Source organism: Euprymna scolopes, chromosome 32 (genome assembly GCF_053919585.1).
Source record: "Euprymna scolopes isolate OS-2025 chromosome 32, ASM5391958v1, whole genome shotgun sequence".
Lineage (NCBI taxonomy): Eukaryota > Metazoa > Mollusca > Cephalopoda > Sepiida > Sepiolidae > Euprymna > Euprymna scolopes.
Window position 1 is genome coordinate 94,509,181 of NC_136513.1, and position 20,745 is coordinate 94,529,925.

At 33.9% G+C, this 20,745-nt stretch overlaps 1 protein-coding gene across 1 annotated transcript in view; it reads right to left on the minus strand.

Annotated features, from left to right (window-relative positions):
* LOC145256506 (F-box only protein 11-like) overlaps positions 1-20,745 on the minus strand; it is an 84,720-nt gene that overhangs the window by 38,873 nt on the left and 25,102 nt on the right. The window contains exons 2-7 of the mRNA XM_080115477.1: positions 16,585-16,776; positions 15,533-15,677; positions 10,463-10,592; positions 8,316-8,396; positions 3,903-4,029; positions 1,104-1,210 (exon numbers count right to left, since the gene is read on the minus strand). Coding sequence (XP_079971603.1) covers positions 1,104-1,210; positions 3,903-4,029; positions 8,316-8,396; positions 10,463-10,592; positions 15,533-15,677; positions 16,585-16,776 — 782 coding nt within the window. The remainder of the gene's footprint in view (positions 1-1,103; positions 1,211-3,902; positions 4,030-8,315; positions 8,397-10,462; positions 10,593-15,532; positions 15,678-16,584; positions 16,777-20,745) is intronic.

The following is a 20,745-nucleotide window of genomic DNA, read 5'->3' on the forward strand; positions in this document are numbered from 1 at the left end:
AACCCTTCTTCATGCCTCACAAAGTATGCATACTGTTTGAGAGATCAACCCATATCAATAAACTAGACACAGCATTAAGCAACACCTGCTGTTTGATTACTGATTGCCTGAAACCTACTGATTTAAGCACTGCATTTCTTTGCAGGCATCAGACCTACTGATATGAGAAGAAAAATTACTAATAGAGTAGAAATCACAAAGACTACCAGTGATGTATGCCATCTTCTTCATGAATGTGAACCCTTGGTTCAACAACTAGTCAAGAAGCTTATTCAATTATGTTCAGCTCCAAACAAGATAAAAAAAAAAAAAAGAAAATGAACAGACTGCAATTATGAAGCAGAAGACTAGTGAATAAATTCCCTCCGATTGAAATGAGAATCCCTACTCTGAAGCCGTTCCTTCTGGCTTAGAAGCATCATGAGTCCGGTGGGAGATGCTAAATCGCTTGAGAACAGGAAAAATGATGAAAAACTGTCAGATGATGCTACAAAACCCAATTAAACTATTTGTGAACATGGAGAAAACCATACGATGAAGCTTTATCGGCTCTCAACTGCTGAACCAGTGCAGCTTGAACGATCTTGCAGAATTCAATGATAACGAAAAGGATTGTGTGAAGAGACGAGAAGTATCGCTGCATGCTTCAAAGATATGAAAAGAAAAATGTCTTGCACAATAAGCTATATTTTCCAGCTTTTGTTGGTGGGGATATATCATTTCTTTGAGCATGAAGCCAACGCTGGCCTGTTAATGATTTAATTTTAGTTGTTACTTTGACAAAAGATTGAGTGGAGTAGTATGCTTTCAAATTCTATTATATACAAATTAGAGAAAAAAAATGGAAAAAAGATGAAAAAAAAAAACAAAATAAAAACAGGAAAAATGGGAAAAAGATGAAAGGTGCAAAAAAAAAAAAAAAAAAAAAAGAGGAAAGCTGAAAAAAAAAAAGAGGAAAGCTGAAAAAAAAAGAGGAAAGCTGAAAAAAAAAAGAGGAAAGCTGCAAAAAAAAAAAAAAAAAAAAAAAAAAGAGGAAAGGTGCAAAAAAAAAAAAAAAAAAAAAAGAAAAGAAAAGGCAACAAAAAGAATGTGTTGTTACTCACTTTAACTGTCATATATCCAATGTAAGCTTCTTTTGCACCTTCTGAAAATACCACTGTCGATTTGGCTTGACGTTCAATTATAACATGATCTATCACATTCCCAGGAGCTGAAAAAAATGGTTATGATCAATAGAGGAATTCAATTTAAATTCTGTAAATTAGAATTTACAACAATTTATTACTCGACAAGGAATACAAGTTGAAAAACTAAAAAAAAAAAATTTCTTTACTCCATCTAGTTTCAAAGAATGGATCTTATCCTCATTATTCTTATATTATTTTTTAAATTATTTTATTTAATTTTATTTCTAATTCAATATTTGTAGATATGTGTATGTATACCAAGTTTTTTTGTACATTTGTGTAGCTGTGTGCATAATCATATGTAAATGTGTACATATTTATATAGCTATTTATGTATATGTCTATATATGCCTGTGTATATATGTATACAGTGCCTTCATGGCCATAAAAATGTGGTGATATGACATCTAGTCCTTTTCCGCCTACTCACTTTCATGTATCAGATTAGACAATCAAGGTTTCCTCTCTCCCTGCTCTAATTCTATGTCACCTTGCCATCTTACACTTAGTAACTAGTTGGATTTTGTTCTAAAAATAGAACCCATCCTTAAAATGTTATCACTTTCTGCCTTTAGCTTTCAGTATAATTCATTTAATTTTTCTTGCACAATGAGAATTAACAGGATTCATCTCTCACCTTTCACTGGAAAAATCTTCCACAATTTTAAGATGCCAGCTTCGCATTTGGAATTTAATCATTTTTATTAATCAACCACTTGGATTATTACAATTACTACTTCAACTTCATCTCTACATCTAAACAATCAACATTTCTCAACTTTCTATTCATTCTAGCCTGGACTTCATTTAGTATATCCTTTCAACCTACACATTTGTGTATTATTATTATCAACTTTTATACAAATATAACTTTTGTCATGATTTGTACTTTTCAATTTATGTGTTAAAAAGCAAAATTCTAGCTTGGCTACAAATATTATTTTGCTGTTTTCCTTTAAGGATAAGACTCACTCTTGGAAACTCCATAGAATAAGGAAAATTTTAAGTTTTCCAACTTGTATTTCTTGCCAAATAATAAATAATTGCAAATTCTAATTTACAGAGTCTAAATTGAATTCCTGATAGCAATGCTCTATCTTAAATATTGAGCTTTTTTTTTTTATCTGGTTAGGATTGTTCTATAAATATTAGTATTAATATTACTCACTTGAAGTGTACAAAATTATTCAATTTGTAAACTATAAATTTATAAAAAAATTTATATATATAATGAAAATAAAAATAAACTTTAAAAATTGGTTGAATAAAACAAAAAACAGTGAGATGCTAAATCATAGGTTCTACAATCGCTAATTACAATAAAAGGAATTTATTTGCAGCTATACACCATGGTGTCTATTATGTGTACCTAATTTTTACCAAGCTGGTTATGCCAGGTCTGGGATAAAAACTGACTTGTAAAAACTGACTCTTTAGCACCATTTTCAGTAATCAAATATTTCTGAAAAGTTCAACCATTTCCACTAGCCAGTTTCTACTTCAGATCTGGCATGACCAGATCGATGAAATCGTGACAACTCAACAGACACTGTAATGTATAGTTTTTAAATAATATATATAACAAAGCATGTTTTCTTTTTGGTTTTTATTTAATTTATTACAAAAAAATGAAATAGATTTAAAAGTAATTGTTATGCTATTGTTTGGCCATTAAAATCATTAACTGAATAACATTGTTATAAAACTAATTTTAACAGAGGATATCTTTCACTTTACACAGCAACACACAATATTGCATTTTAATAAGTTTTATTAAAAGATGAAAAGATGTTTTGAAATTTTTAGACGAGGATTCATAATTCAAACTATTCTCATCTTGGCTGTGATATTTTCACAATGTTTTGGAAAAGAAACCTTTCCAACCTTTTACAGATGCATCTTTTGAAACTTGCCAATCTTTATGTTGAACTTTAAAACCTTCACAGAATTTCAAACAAAACCAACATTGTCTTTGTTCTGGCAGCCATGATTGGATAGAAGAAGTTGTTATTATTACCTGTAGTAAAGATTTTAAACCTTCAATTTACCAAAAGCCATCACTTAAAGCAGATTGTTTACCAGCAGTTTTAAGGATTAATCATATACATACTTCTACCCAGTCATGCTAGATGGAGCGAGAACAATCTACCCCAATTAAGTAAATGAAGAGTTTAGTTTGAACTTCCAGTCAAGTTTGTGAATTTAACTTTTAGATTCACAAGTTAAAAAAAAATTTTAAAAATGCACCTTCTCAAGCTTAGGCATCTTCTGGTCAAACTTCGAAACCTTTACAGAATTACAAACTGAACTCTTTATAAAGGGCTCATTTCAAAATTTGGTATAGGTTCAGAGTTTGATAGAGATTCCCAATTTGATATTATATTTTGCAATTTCATAAATTGTTTTATTTTATCCAATTTAATGAAGATTTCTATTTGGTCATGGCTAATGGAAGAACAATCTACCTTCATGGATCAAATAAAATTCAGTTCAAAATATTATATAGATTTCAGAGTTCCACAATACACATCAGAAGTTAGAGGTTGTCTCAACTGAAACGCGAGAATAAAATCCAAAATGAGAATGGTAGTCTAAAAAAAAAAAAAAAAAAAAAAAATCTAAATCATACAAATTATCACTTGTCATTTGATTGATTCTGAAACATAAAATTGAAAACAACATTCAGGAAATAAAAGAAAAAGGCAGATTATTTACCGGCTCCAATCACAGATATATTGCTTTCAATAGCAAGGTATTCTCCCTGGTAAAGACCAGAGTGAAGAAATATCAAAGGGATAACTTGGTCAACATATGAAAAGGCCTTCTCAATCGTATCAACACACTAGAAAGGAAAAGATTGCAAGATCAGCTGTTACTAAAGACAAAATTAAAGCATTAGTTTGTAAATATGACAATGTTTGGCTTTGGTTTCTTCTCACAGAAAAAGAATTTTTAACTTTAATAAAATATTTTTTTTTTTACTGAAATTTTAAATAAACCTCAATTTTTTTTAAATGATTTTTTTAAAAATCAAAGAAATGGAATCAATTAAACAGAAACATTTTAAAAGAATACATCAAAATATTTATTGCTCAATTAGTTAACAAAATAAAATTTATTCTTGTATAGGAATTGAACTGTTACTTGTAATGACTGTCACCCTTGTTGGGCTGAACTGGCTTCATACCAAATAAGTAGACTCTTTGACCATCACAACCTACTTTTGTGTTAGGTCACGCATACAGCTAAGCAATACTGATTCTATAGTCAAAACTACTTATGAGTTTGATAGTAAAACTGATTTTGTTTATCACCCAAGTCTTCAATTGTCTACCAGCACATTTGCACTAACCCAGTAGAGAAGAGAGGAATGCGTGGGAATGGAAATTCCCAGCCAACTGACACAAAACAGTACTCCCAGGATAAATTGGATTATCGCCCTTTAACTCTGGTGACACCTGCTTGGCCACCAGAGGGCAAGATATACGTTACTTCCTGTTTCTTATATTTCTCTCTCTTTCGCGCTGGACCCTCGAGCAGCCAACATTTAACGAAGAGTTGCTCCTGTTGGTGGCCGATGCCACCAACAGCGATCTTGACTATCATCAATCGCAAATAACAAACTCTTATTCTCAACGAACTCTTATTCTTTCTATCTTTTTTAATATTTCTCATATGAATTTATGTAAAAAAATTGCATTCTTTCGCGGATTTATACCGGTATGTTTTCATCATCATTATGCAAACTTTTGCTTTTTCAATCCTTCTACCATCCAATACTTTCACCATGCACACGGGGACGGGATCCTCTATAACACAAGCAGACTATCCTGTTCCCTCTACAGTGGTAGACGCCAACGTGATGTTTTTTTTCAAGAATGGTGACCTAATGAACATTTCTCATAAAATCTTAACAATCTACGTTCCAAATAACATTTATAAACGTTCTCACTGTCACAAATGAAACACATACTGATATATCGTTAAATAATCAGCAAAATATATAAAAAAAGAAAAAAAAAAAAAGCTTTGACGATACCAACGGACTACTATCTTCACGAACATTTTGATTTTTCTCGCAAACGATGCACTTCGCCGTTACAATCCAAAGAGGAAAATAATTTTAATTATGTCCTGAATACAAAGTGCACTCTGAAATATTCTTAGACGTTCTTTTCTCGTTATTTAACTCGAACCGTCATGACCGAAGCAAAATATGACTTCGCGATTCTGAAAGGTAAAATTTTCCTGTTGCATTCCTTCTTAATAACCAGTTTGTTCAACTAAACTATTTTTCTGAGGACCAGTTCTTGTTTACCTCAGTTGAGAAACACTTTGCACGAACAAAACATGATTACGCACGTGGAACGAGCACCTGCAACGAACGAACGTCACACTACAGCACAGACGTAACTCCAGTGACATGCGTCCACTGCTACAATGAACGAAAATAACTTCTTTATTTGAACAAGAATCCTAACAACTTCAATAGCATTTTCAACACCAGAAATTATGTATAAAATTTGCTGTGAATGACAAAGTCTAATAAACATTCCATCACGCACGTGCTTTATATTTATAGATTTTGCTGTGGACAACAAAGTCTCAAAACATTCCGTCACTCACGCATTCTACGTATCACAACTTTAAACTTTCACTTTATCTAAATATTTTTTTTTGCCATGTGCAAATATAAAAAAATATTTCAGCTTTCAATTTCATCATAGAGAACATGCAGCAACAAGCCCACTGAAAAACTCAAATAGCAACTCTCACGCTATTTCAACTCCAGTTTTCCCAAATTATGGAAAGGAAAAAGCGACAACAAGCCTTTTCAGCAACATGTTACGGCACAACAAGCCTCTCCATGGCATTTCAACCTTTCCAGCAACACCTTACAGAATATCAACCTTTTCTAGTCACAGACACGACAACCAACTCAAAGATGTTCACCAAACATTGTACACTTCTGGATTTCATAAAGACTCACCTCATCTCACCTGACTGAAGTTCCCCAGCCAACATGAGTAAGCTGCATCATGCACACTAAGACACTCATCCCTGGACGTTCAGACCATACCGACCCACTGAGTATGTCGATCACTTGAACAACGTTGACACAGCTCTCTATGGACGGACCAATTTTCTCGCAGACCCACTTGTGACCGTAAGCGTGTAGTCGACGCATTCGCAAACCAACTTCAATCCACCGTGCTGACCCTTGCGAACGTTTCATAGACTCCGCGGCAATATAGTCTATGACCGCAACACTTGCACTCCATAACTCACAATGTCGTTCCTGTGACCATCCCACAGGTGTACAAGTTTTGAACACATTTCTGCCTGATATCCTTTAACGCCGCAACTCCTTTTTCACCTTGATACTTAATAAATAAAAAATTCTTTCTCGTTCTCTATACAGTGGACACACACATGCATTTTTTTTTCTCCAATTATCTTTTTTCTCTAGCTTCCAGCTAACTAGGAAGGGAGTATTGTGGGAGTGAAAATTCCCAGCCAACTGACACAAAACAGTACTCTCAGGATAAACTCTATTATCACCCCTTAACTCTAGTGACACCTGCTTGGCCACCAGAGGGCAAGATATACGTCACTTCCTGTTTCTTATATTTCTCTCTCTTTCGCGCTGGACCCTCAAGTAGCCAACATGTAACGAAGAGTTGCTCCTGTTGGTGGCCAATGCCACCAACCGCGGTCCTGACTAACTCGTCAGCCTACTATCAATTCGCAAATAACAACTCTTATTCTTTCTATCCATATCCTTTATATTTATCATGTAAATTTATGCAAATAAATCTGCATTCTTTCGCTGATTTATACCAATATGTTTTTATCGTCATCATTATGCGATCTTTTGCTTTTAAATCCTTCTACCATCCAATACATTCACCATGCACATGGGGACGGGATCCTCTATAACACAAGCAGACCATCCTGTCCCCTCAACAACAGATGTTGTGGATGAGCTCTCCCTCAGATCTGCGTACCTACACTATCCAAGGCATTGTTGTGGAAAGACAGAAGGCAAAGATAGCGATTCAGTTGTTGATGAAAGTCCTTGATCCACATGGCAGCAGAGTAAAATGCAATGAAGCAGGCAGTCATTGCCATAATCAATGGCGTTGTTATATAAATAAATATATAAATGAACAAGAATTACATTCTATGCCAAATGAGTGGCAACATGATAGTTTCAGAGTTATGGCATCTGGAACTCTTGTTCGTAGGAGACAGGTTTGATACTAAGCTGTATTAAGGCTGCAACTCGGCTAACAGAGCTCTGGTAAAAATCGAAGTCGAAGAATCAGTCGTTCTCTGGTAGACTTCTTCCTTTACACGTGACAAGCAGACGTGAAAGTGCAAATCGCTAGAGTGAAAGTGACAATGTTGCTTCTGCATTATTATTTTGTGGGTTCTGAACCAAACCTTCCCCGACTTTGCATGCAACCACTGAACCTTGCTGCTCTTGGTGTTAGGTATAAAAACCTGCAATCGTACAGGTTAATTAATAGCTGCTATTGATGTGGAGGATTTTATATGGAGCAGACAATCTTCAGGTACAATCTTTGTGAATAGAAATCTGACTTGCTTAAACATGCAAATGCGCTTTTGACACGTAATGCAGAAAGCACTGTACACAACGTGTTCATTATCTTTTTTATTTATTATCTCATTCGTATACGCAATGCACCTACTCATGGTTAAGTAACTCAACATGTATTAATAATGAGAAATAACTCATATTGTATGATAACAGAAAACGTCTAACCTCTTAACAAGAGGAAAATGATGTTAAATGAAAAAAAAAAGCAGAAGATATAATTATTGTTTGATTATTTTTTTTTTAAATCATTCTTTTGAAATTGAATTTTTACCTTTAGTTTTGTAACATTAATAATTTCAAATGTGATGTTCCCAAATATGAACAGAAAAAAAACGACATTTCTTTTTTGAATGATGTAAAAATGAAAAATGTAAATTATCTTTTCAAAATGTTTCGGAAAATTATTTCACAATAGAATGTTGCTTCTTTATTGACGAAAATTTTTTTTTAAAAGACCCCACCCCCACTCCACCTGGTTACAAAGCTGTTCAATTCCAACTTACCAAAATGCTTCTTCCCTTCAGACGTTTTCTTTTAGGATTATAGAAATGTAAGTAACCAGGCCGAACATGAATTCCATGATACTGAAATGAGATAATTTGGGGATTTTAAAAATATCACAAATAACTTGTGAGCATTAATGCAGTTTCCAGTTGGCAGTGAGGAAACTGAATATTTTTCAAATGAAAATGAAAAATAGGTTGATTGCAAAGAATTTATAATTTAACAGCTAAAAAGAAGATGGACTTCCCTTTGTAGTTTCAGACTGTTATTGTTCAAATCGATGACAAAATAAGAGTTAGAAAAATTGTGTTTAACATCCCTCACTCTCTGAACGAATCAAATGAAAAAAATAGAGAAAATAGTAATTTAAAAAAAAGAAACGGACAGAAATAAAGAGAAAAATAAAAAGGAGAAAAAGGTTAGGTTGATCGTTTTGTTTTACAGCATATCAACCCTTTTTGGATTATTTAATGACGAATCCAGTCATTTTGGTTCAAGATTTTTATGGTTCAAGATTTTTATATCTTCAAATATTTATTCATGGTGTTTAGTTTGGTTGTTTTGTATAGAATTTATTTATTTTACTTTGTAGAACATGATCAAGTTTTTCAAAAGGAAGGAAACAAAAACATAAATGTTTGGTGCATTTTAGGCCAGGAAGCCAGTATCTTCAGACAGCCTGATCTAGCAGCACTAGGAAAAAAAAAATTATGTAAGGTTTATATGTTTTTTAGTTTCTGCTTTTTCATCAGCCATACAAACAGATCAAGATATATTCTGCTGATACTAACATATACAAACCAAAATAATTATTTATAATTCAGCCGTGTGAGCAACCTATGGTACAACTGGTTGAAATCAACTCCTCCCCATGTGTGTATGGAGAGAGGGCAGTGGAAAAAAACAGTTGAAACAATTTGGATAATGTGTTAGTGATAAAATACCATTTAAAAAAATTTGAAAAAAAAAAAAAAAAATGTTTAATAAAATGAAAATCTTGCTAAGCAAAAAAAAAAAAAAAAAAAAAAAAAAAGTCAAATTCACAAATATCAATCATCAGACTAAGTGGGCTGATGACAAGTCAATTTTTTAGTTTGTCACTTAAACTTTACTTTCACTTTTTGCCTGTGATTATTAATTTGTTTCAATCATTTTTTTTAACATTTTCCAATTAAAATTATAATCAGTTTCAACTAATTTCAAAGTTAAAATTAAGAGAAAGATATTGAGTGTACATGTGGAGAGAAAGAAGTCAGTTTTTTTTTTTTAAGAAAAAAAAAAAAAAGCCATCTAATTCGTTACTCAATAAATCATTTGGAGTCTTAAGTTTCATGGTAAAATTAACAATTTTCAGAGAGAACTGGCATAAGAGGGAGAAGAAAATAAGAAAAGAAAATTATAAAGCAAGAGGGAGAGGGAGAGAGAGAGAGGAGATAATGAAAGAGAAATAAAGTCCAGGTAGAAGTCCATACCTCAGATGAAATAACAAAAATGTCAAAGATAAAGAAAATTCTTTATTGGTGCATACCTATCATGAAAAAGAAAATATACACCAAAAATTATGTAAATTGACCAAATAGTTTTATTAAAAGAAAAAAGAAAAATCAAATTTTATGGTTAAACGACGATTGACAATGTCTTGACGCCATTTTGTAAAACAAGGGAAACAAGTCTAAATAATAAAAACTGGGAAAGCCTTAACAAGAGTGGAGGAATTGGAAAGCTGAAATTTGCTTAAAAATAATTTTCTTTATAAAATATGAAAATAAAATTACTTGATCAATATATAAAATATTTTCTTATTACAAGAACGTACATCATAAAGATCTTTCTTTAATTTTGTTTTTCCTTCGAAGTAGGATGAGAGGAGGGATAGAAAAGCACTAAAATCCAGTCAGATAACCAAAAACATAAGAAGGTAAAGTTCTAGCAATTTAGCAAAAATCAACCCTTTTTTTTTTTTTTTTTTTTTTTTTTAGTGGATTGCTATCAAAAGGCAGAGAATAAAAATTTTTTTTAAAAAAAGCAGCTATGGGTGACTTTAGCAATTGAAGCTAAACTTTACTTGCTTGCAACAACAGATATAGATAACTATTTATAGTACTAAATGAATGAAGCTCCAACAAGTTCTGATTATTAAACTTACTAAATGTCGGAAACTTTCTTTCCAAGAATTTTGGTTTTCCTCTTCTTCTGGGGACACAAAGTAGAAACTTTTGGCATCAGGATGTAAGAGAGGTTTCTCATATTCAAACACATCTTTATAAAGAATCCTCCTGAAAAAGAAAAATGTGCACGGAGACGTGAATAAAGTCCTAATACATAACCGATACTTGTACAGTTTAGTCAAGACATTCAAAAATGAAAATATTGAAAAAAAGGTTATATTGTACGTATCTGTTTTGGACTGAAGATCTCCGAAAAATAATTTAATTTGATTGAGTAGTTTTTATTTTATAGCAAAAAAACATGTTTTTATGAGAGCGCGTTAAAGTCAACAATTACAAAATTTGTTGAACACGCCAAAGGGAGATAACTCCAATTAAAGCGCCAACACTCCCTCCCATCTTTATTATTAGCTTTTCTTCCTAAAAATCGAACCTTTTGCTCGGTATCATAAATTATTTTTTCGCTGTAAAATAAAAACTACTTGATGAAATTAAGTGAAATTTTTTTTTCAGAGAACTTCAGACTATAACAAGTACGTACAATATAACTTTTTCATTTCATAATATTTTCATTTTTTTAATGTCTTGACTAAACTGTATAAGCGCCACATAATCAAACATTTATTAAACAATGAGGATATAAAGGAATCATCTGGAAAAAATGACTGTGTAATCATAGGAAGATGAGTGGTGTAAAAAAAAAAGGTAAGGATGCAACCATGCACAGTACTGCATGTTTTGTTGGTGCATATGAACAGCACGTGTTGCAGGTGACAGGTGCTCAGCCAAAAAAAAAGGGGGGGGGCACAGTAAATTGGAAATATGTCTGATTGGAGTCCAGCCACTCAAGAGATGTTTTCTTTGTTCAAAGCTAAATGAGTATCTCATTGAACTGTGGATCATACTGAGACCAATCTGTTTGAGAAAAGTGATGTCCATGATTGTCTTAATGTCAAAGTAGGTGATCAAACCAGGGAAGACTTTTTATGAGGAGGGAGAGCTTGCTGAAAGGAGGATATTCGCTATCATATATGGATGATCGCATTCGTTGTAACAAGATTGTATATTTACTTCAGTTTTTTTTTTTACAAATTGCTTTTTTATTGAGATCTATATATCTATAAAAGTGAACGTGTGTGTGTGTGTGTGTACATTTCCCTATGCAATAACTGTCAAATTTAAGTCTACAGACTCGAAATTTGATATACAGGGTACTGAGATTTGGGAAAATCTTTGTAATCTGTTGGCTGTTAAGAGGTCAAAGTTCAACGATTTGACCTTTGAGAACTCTACCAAACTCCTCTGCCAATTTTGGGTATAAACAATTGAAATCTTAGATATAGGTACCTTGGACATGGATCTAACTTAACTTGATATGAGCTCAAAACAATAAATGTTAAGGGGTCATAATAGGGGTCAAACTTTAAAAAAATTTGACCTCTGCGGTCTCTACCAAATTACTTAGACAATTTCTGGTCTAAACATTTGAAAATTTACATAAAGGGTATTCAGAGATAGGGCAAGCTTTTTAATCGGTTTGGGTCGAAAATTTCAAGCTACCAATATATAAATGTATGTATGTATGTATGTTTGTATGTCTGCCTAAAACTTTGAATAGAGGTGACGGATTTTCACAAATTTGAAGCTCGACCCTTCAGACGAAAAATACCAAAAAATTGGCTAAAACATTAATTTCTTCACCCTCAACTCACAGAGGGGGGGGGTCGCTTTTTTCGCCAATATTTTTGAAAGTCATCCCCTCTTTCCGATTGTCTAGCCTTAATTAAAACTTACGTCACTCTCGGTTTGACAGTGGTCGTAACAGCAAAGACGTCACTTTCTCCCCCTGTTCTTTTCCTCCTTCACGGTACGGGTTCGAGCCTGCCTGCCTTCCTACTACCACTTTTTTTTTTTTTTTGCTCAAAATACACCTCCAAACACCTGGGCAACGCCGGGCTGAAATGCTAGTATTCTAAAAAGATAGAAATCATCATCTTTGGTTTAACGTCCATTTTACATGTCAAAGTTAGACTCAAACAGCATTTAAACTAACAAATCAAACTTTGCCTTTAATTAGTCAATTTTAATTTGTTATTATTGTACCATGTTATTGAGAATAAAGTACTAAGCTATAATTTATTATTAAAACTGCAAATGTTAAAGGTCACAACCAGAGCAAAATGCAAGAAAACTTCTGTATGTTGTTTTTCTTGTATATTATTAACTGAAGAATCATTTGAATTTAAAATGCATTTTGTATTATACATGCAAACTTGTGAAAATCATGCTTGAAATTTGTCAGCATTATCTGAATAAGCAGAATCACATAACATCAGGTTAAATTCAATCACCATCTTGTTTTGATTTCGCTACTTCAGGTGATATTGACACATTTCAATCATGATTTTCTCAAGTTTACATGTGTAATACTAGATGGGTTTTAAAGTGAAATGATTGCTCATCTAATAATATATAAAAAAATACAGCATAAAACCATGTGGAAGTTTTCTTGCATTCTGCTCTGATCGTGACCTTTAACATTTACCTTAGAAATTTAGTCCATCTTAGACAACTGCTAATATGGAACATTTTTAAATAATCAGATAAAAATAAAAAAATCAGTGAGGGGAATAACTTGTTTTAAATTAGTGAATATAATAATTGTTTACCTAAAGTTTTAAAATGTACAACCACAAGAATTAAAAATTAAAATGACTTCATCCTGGGAAATGCAGAGTAGGTACAGCTAATATATAAAATGTAGTTGAGGTCTGTCTGTCCGCAAATTCCTTGTACAGTCTTGGATATAAATCCAATAATCGTATATTCTGAAACTACATTATCATAAGCACTTGTATATTTTATTTGGAACAAACAGGATAGAAAATTAAGGAGGGGGGGGGGGCTCTGTGTTCCTGTGTAACATATTTTCTTTGATTTTATTTATCTAATAGAAAAAAACCTAGACTGGATTCTTGGCAGCATTCGAACATTCTCATCTCCGACCTGTTCAGTCCGGTTCTCCTGAACTCAACTCCCGACATCTTCACTGCCGGCCTTATATGCCCTCATTCCAGTGTCTAGCCTCATTGATATGCAAATTAAGATGTGATTGAACCTGATCATTTGTCGCCTTTTCGTGTCCTATCGGTCGGGTTTCAAGTTCTGAGCATTGTACATGCTACCCTTGGCAGCCTGCCTCCGTGACTGCAGTCACACTACAATTTTCCCTACAATTTATAAGTTGAAAATTAATTTTAAATAATAATAAAAATAAGATGTAGTTTGCTTGAAGCTTTACAAGTATTAGAAAGCTATCATAATGCAAGAAATGAAATGTATTTTTTGGCATTTTAATATTCCTCTATAATAAAAATGTTCAGCGATTTGTGGATTGAAACAGAAGTAGAGTTTGTGATTTCTCGAATGTGTCTCAACGGATTTATTTCAATATCACTTTACTTACACCAGCAATCACTCCAACGAATGGCAAGAACATTATGTTTTTTTTTTACATGGAAGTCACCACTTATCAAGGCCCGGAGGCCGTTCGGGGATAAGGGTTATTGCGTGTACAGTAATCAATGGGACAATATCATAGTAATCGTTAGTAATGGATAAAGTGTCTTACTTAAGGGGGCGGTTGATCAGGAATGTGTTTATGTTGGTTGGTTGGTTTACGGTATATCAACCCTTTTCAGGTTATTTAATGCCGAATCTGGTGATTTTGAAGAATGATTTTTTAATATAGTATATTTGTTTTTTAAGTCGTATTCTATTTAACCCATAGGTGGGACCCTAACAGGTGCTACCACTCCGGGTCAGAGTGGACCTGGGAGCAATGGCAATTAAAGGGTGGCTCCACACTCCCTAAGGCCTGCAAGCTGGGGCCTCACCATCGGATATAGTTTAAGGTCAGATCCAGGACCTGTTTATGTTGGATTTGAAAACATCCAAGCTGTAATCAGGTGGGAAACAGGAAAACGGAAGAGAGTGCACTTCTAAGAAAGAAGCTTTGTTCATGGAATCTATGTTTTGATTTAGGCACAGATAAAGAGAGGGGGAAATTACTGACAGTGGTTTGAGCTAGACGGGTGTTTTTCATGAAATATTGGTGAGGGGGGGGGCAGAGACTGGAGCTCAGATGAGCACTCCCCATGAAAATAACGATAAAACGACAGGCTTGGAACATCTCTTCTGTGGGAGAGAGGTTGCAGGGAAGAGAAAAGGGCATCCCCCACTAGGCTACAAAGTCTATTTTGTACTCTGTCAAGGCAGGATAGGCTGTTTTTAGCAACTCCTGCCCAGATATGGCAGCAGTACTCCATCCTTGGACGTACTTGGCATCTACCTCAAAAGTTACGCAAACCAGAAAGACTCAATTCTAAGTCCATAGTAAATGGTGTTAAGTCAAAACTGGTTCCTGATATTAAGCTTCATTGGCAATATAACTTTTAGTGAGATTTTCAGATTTGCTGTATTCGGTAGTTTCATTTTCTCCATATTTAACTGTTAGCAAGTGATACAATTATTCATAGTATAGTACAAAAACAAAATCATCTTAAATTTTATTTTCCAAAATAAAACAAAACAATCAATTTGACATTTTCCCATTAAAAAAACAAAAACATTTTATATTAAAAAAAATAAATAAAAAATAAAAAAATGAAACCACTTCTGTAAAATATTTTTGTAAAAGAAACTTCAAATAAAAATTAGAATTTGTATAAAATTTTTCATGCTTTTCTTTAATACATATTTGATTACTTAATTCTATCCAAAACAGTTTTTAATAACAGGAACCCATTTTGTCCAAACACCATTTGCTGTGGACTTTGAATTCGGACTCGTTCTGGTTCGCTTAAAGTTAAATATAAAATTTCAAAACCAAGTGTTATGGGCTGAGTACAAAAGTACAGTGTTCCTCATTTAATCCCGACGGACAACACCATGTCTTCTAGTAAACAAGTAAAACTGTAGAAACTTCTATTGAGTTGCAATTAAATATTTTTAATTTTCAAAAAAGAGGAAAAAAAAAAATTTCTTACCACAATTCACTGTCGTTACTAATGGTACGGAATCGTTTGCAAACTTGAGCAGCTCTACACAAGTCAAACTCTAATAAGAAACTGAAGATTTTCAACATCACTTCGTCCGGCAATTTATCTTGTAAATACTCCTTCCCTGACGTTGCTGTGAACAGAAAACATAGAAATAATTTCATGTACTGCAAAACCCATTAACAGAAATGAAAAAATATTGGATGTCTCATTTACTTTGTTTTCTGACAAGAATTTAAACAATTCAATTGAAGAATTATCTGGAATTATGATTTTTTTTAAAAATACAGGATGATTCCCCTCCCTAAAAAAATGCCAGCATGAACTCATTAATAAAACTCACACCTCTTCCTTTAATACATTTTATAGTGCAAATAAACTTTGATCTAGGCCTAATTTGTCCACCAAGGTTCAGTTATGAGTATCCAACAGTCTTTGCTTCATTGCAGTTTGATGATATGCCAGTATATTTTGGTGATCATCAGTTGGTGTGATTCTAAATAGGCTTCACACTCACCGGACCATTTTTTTTTTTTTTTTTAAATCTGTGGGATTATCTCAAAGATAATATCTATCAAAACAATCCAAGATATATTCCTGAATTGAAGAAAGCAATCACAACTAAATCGGTGTAGGGTCAATAGAAGCGCGAGTGTGTGAGGGTTACTGATAATTTTGCATGTTATACTCAGGTGTGCTTATAATTGAGCACTAACAAAACAAAGACTGTTGCATATTTAAGAGTGAAACCTGGTGAACAAGTCAGGTATCAACTAAAGTTTATTTGTATCAAATATGGTTGGACTGTAGAAAGGATTGTGAATATTATAACTCTTCAAGGAGCAACATTTTTTTTTTCAAGTGGAACTGCTGACCCTGTATTTTTCATCCTGCTTGCTTCAAACAGATTTTAAAATTTTTTTAATGGTTTTCACAACTGTATAAGGTTGCTGTAAGTTCAGTTTATTCAACAACTGCACGATTACACATGTATGCACGTACGCATGCAGATAGAGAAAAGTTGAAAAATTAGCACATACTCGTTTCCGGAATGCATGTGACTTTGGATTGTTTCCTTCGCTTAACTGCAACGTGAACGGCTGATGTTGGCGATTCCGTACAGTCACTAGTTTCTCGTCTTCGAAGATGATAGCGAGCAACACATGGTTGACTTGCACTCGTATCAGAGAACTCCTCGGTAAAGCTGGCTTCAACAGCATCTTGGACATTTCCTAGAAAAAACAAAGCAAAACATACGTCTAATATATAACTGTATGACTTGAATGTCATTCATCAGATCAAAGTGTTATAAGCAAAGACGTTGGTCATGTGCAAAACTGTGCACCTAACGTTGACGCTCACGTGCATACTTCAGGTTGGATTTGTATGCGAGGATATATACATACACCCACCCCAACTTTTGAAGATCGTTTGGAAAATGCTATCCAAAAGAGGAGACAAGATTTAAGAAACGTGTTCAAAATAATGTCTAATATTAAGGTGATATCTATTCCTGCTTTCCTTTGATTTGGTTTAATGTTAATTTTACATGCAGCATCTATTTCAAACAATCCATATGGAACTCTCTCTCTCAATAATTCTAAGACACAAATGAAAAGCAATAAATTCAGCAAAGAACCCTGATCTACATCTATTTTAACATTAAAGCTGTCACTAAACATGTTTATTCTAACATCACTTTCAACATTTCTGTACATTGCTTGAATAACCTTCACCAACCATTCGTTTGCCCTTACTTTATGCCAAGCCCACCAAACATCTTTTGTACTCTGTTAAGTTTTTTTCTAGATCCACAAAACAAAATACAGGTTCTTTTTCCTACCAAGATACTTTCCTTGTTTGCTGTTCAATCATACTCTCACTTTTAGGAGCTGATCCATCAATTTTGAGCCTCTGTAATTACTTCTATCTAGTGTTTCTCTTTTACTCTGGTAACAATTCACAATTGTACAAAGTTCCCAGTCAATGTCATCTGAAATTTCAATTTTCACTGGAGATTTGAGGGGAATAATTGAACACAAATAATGTCAAGATAAATCAATATATACTAGAGAAAGGGGAGAACCTGGATCGACATCAGAGCAATGCGGTCCTGGCTTTCATGCTGGATAGACCATAACAAATTAAATTTTATTGTTTAATATTGGACTAATTTTTAAGATATCTCAGTACGGTGAAAAACAATCTTGCAGAATCTTCAATAAACTTAATTTATTTTAATTTATTTAGAATACTTTCAGAAATTTTAATATAATTTGAGACGTTGCTTGTTTACATGGTTTGGTGATGAATATGTATTCAGGGATATAAATAATCCCTCCACCTTGGACTTTGAAGCTCCTCTGAAAAATACCATCAGTAGAGCCACATTAAAGAGGAGATGAGATTCTTTTTAGAAAAAATAATGCCCACTTCAGGTGGACATCTCCTGTAGACATGTACTTTTATGTCTAAAATGCAGCCTAGACACAGAAAGAATACTCTCTATTTCAACGTTGCCTGGAAGTTTATACACAAGGATAAAGTTTATATAAATTCTCAGAAAGAATCTAACTGGTTAGCAAGCAATGAGACTGATTCAAAAATTTTTTTTTAGTAAACAGACTGAAAGGAAAGCTCCGGGCAAAAAGTATTGGTAATCGCTATTAGGAGCAGTCTACATTTTTCGTACTATCAACCAAGTGAGAAATTGCTTTCTTACTAGTATAAAATATAAACTATGAATTGTCAAGAAATGTTCATTCCAATAATAAAAGTTCTTAATCATGTGATACTATTGGCATCCCCCAATCCTCAAGGGGATGAGGAGACCATAAGTGAGCGAGAAAGAGAAGGGAGCAAAACAATGGATTGGAAATTGATCACCAATATACACAAAAGATAGCTGAGGCAGGATTGTGAACCAGGGTGTGGTGATGAACAGTAACAAAAGGACCAGAGACATATTTAGAATTAGTTTGCGGGTAGTTTGAGGAGTGGCAATGAGTTTTACGATAGTTAGGAACAGTTGGTGTCAGTCTCGGGTTTTGTGACGGTTAACAACAGTCCAGGACAGTTGCAAGTTTAACTTGAAGGCAGGTTGAAGCTTCAACAAGATCAGAAATACTTTGGGAGATAAAGATAAGCCGACATCAACTGACGAGCTCAACCTCAATAAAAAAAAAACTAAGATATGGATGTTAGTGCTTAGAGAATTGTTTTCCACAATGGTGTCACACACACATAGCTAGAGCCCAACTGACATCCAAAGAATTTGTTTTATCTACATATTTGTGAACCATTGTGCACCCCTCGTCAGTTGCTAATGTGAGAGACCACAACACAGCCAGAAGATGGTGACGACAGTTATTCCAATAACACCATGTTGTTGTGGATGAAAGATTTTTTTATTCCATCCAGCTAGATATGCATTAATTTGGGATAGAACACACAAAAACAACCACGGAACACACGTAATGCCGCAATGACAATCACTCAACCTGCATATGTAGTGTGATGATAGTCATACCTCAATGGTTTCAGGAAATTTTAGTTTTGTAAAAAGGTAAATTTTATTAATAAAAAAGTGCCTTAGTAATTACAACTTCAGAATATTTCATACACAAGATAAATCTTGCATTATTGTATCAGACATGACTGGGTAGAAATGGTAATTAGCATTTCAACCCATGCTTAATTTTCTCACTTGAAGTAAATAATGTTCAAATGGAAATTTCATACAAGTTCCCACTTTTGACTACAAGGTGCTTCATAAAAGGTCAGAGGTTGTTACACTAGTAAAAATGTGAAGGAAGGTGGGCTCTCTCTACCGTGCTAGAAAATTACTTACGCCTGAAAGTATCCTGTACCTCTATAAAGCCACTATTCACCCATGTATGAAGTACTGTTGTCACATTTGGGCTGGTGAATCTGCTACTAGTCTCTCACTCCTGGACAGGGTTCAAAAGAGAGTCGCCAACCTGATAGATCCTAAACGGTCATCTAAGCTTCAGCCTCTGTCCCATCGACGAAATGTTGCATCTCTCTGCCTGTTCTACAAGTACTTGTACCTCCTCGATGTAAATAAACCTGACAAGCAGCTAAATCCCACCCCTTCACAGTAGAGGGTTGGATTTAGCTTCTTAAAAGCCTTTTACTTCAATTAGTTTCTTGCCCAGAACTGCTAGACATTGGAACTCCATTCCAGGATTCCGTTTTCCCAACTGTACTGACATGCAGAAGTTCAAGTGTAATGTTAACAAACATCTTGCTACTCATCTCCCTTCATAATATTCCCTGTTAACTTTTATAATATAAATTACCCGCAACTTACATCCCCCGATAGTAGCCCCCTACTTCAAAGTGGCATTATGCCTTGTTTGGGGTGAAAATAGAATAAAATTAAAAAAAGAAAAAGAATCATGATGACACAAAGATAAATATTGTCCATCAGTAAATTATAACGTTTTTTATTAACCAAACTTTCAATGTCTATGGTGTAATGTGGTATCACTTGTAACAGGAACTTGCTAGAGATTTATGTCCTTATATTTTCTCATTTGATTTAGATTTTTCTTTCTCTCTATCTTTCCCTTTTCTTTTTTTTCTCTTTCTCTCACGCTTTGTCTGGTTTTGCTTTGCCTCCATTTCCCTCCTCTCCCTTGCCTCCATTTCCCTCCTCTCCCTTACCTCCATTTCCCTCTTCTTTCTTACATCTAGGGATTTCTACTGTGTAGGGGTAGGATTTTGCTGCTTGTTGGTTTATCGGGGGGAGGGGGTATTTTCGTCAAGAGGGCACAAGGGATCGTAGTTCGTCGACGCATCTACTATTAAAATACTTGCAAAACAGGCAGAGGGATGCAACATTTCATCGATGGGACAGCAGTTTAGGCCTAGCTGATAGTGTGTGACCTATTAGTTTGGCAACTCACTTTTGAACTCTAAGAGGGAGAGACTAGTAGCAGATGCACCAACCTAACTTTTATTCAGAAAAAGCAGAATTCTGCCTTTTCTGAAGTACTGAAAAACAGAACTCGCATTCCTGATGTCTATATATTAATACCGGTGTACCTTTAATGTACATATGTGTGGCATAGTTTCCAGATCATAAATTATTCGATCGGGAGATCCTATTTATTAAAAAGGAGGATAGAAAGTGATAGCATACTGTGAACATTAAATTAGGATATCGATATATCGAT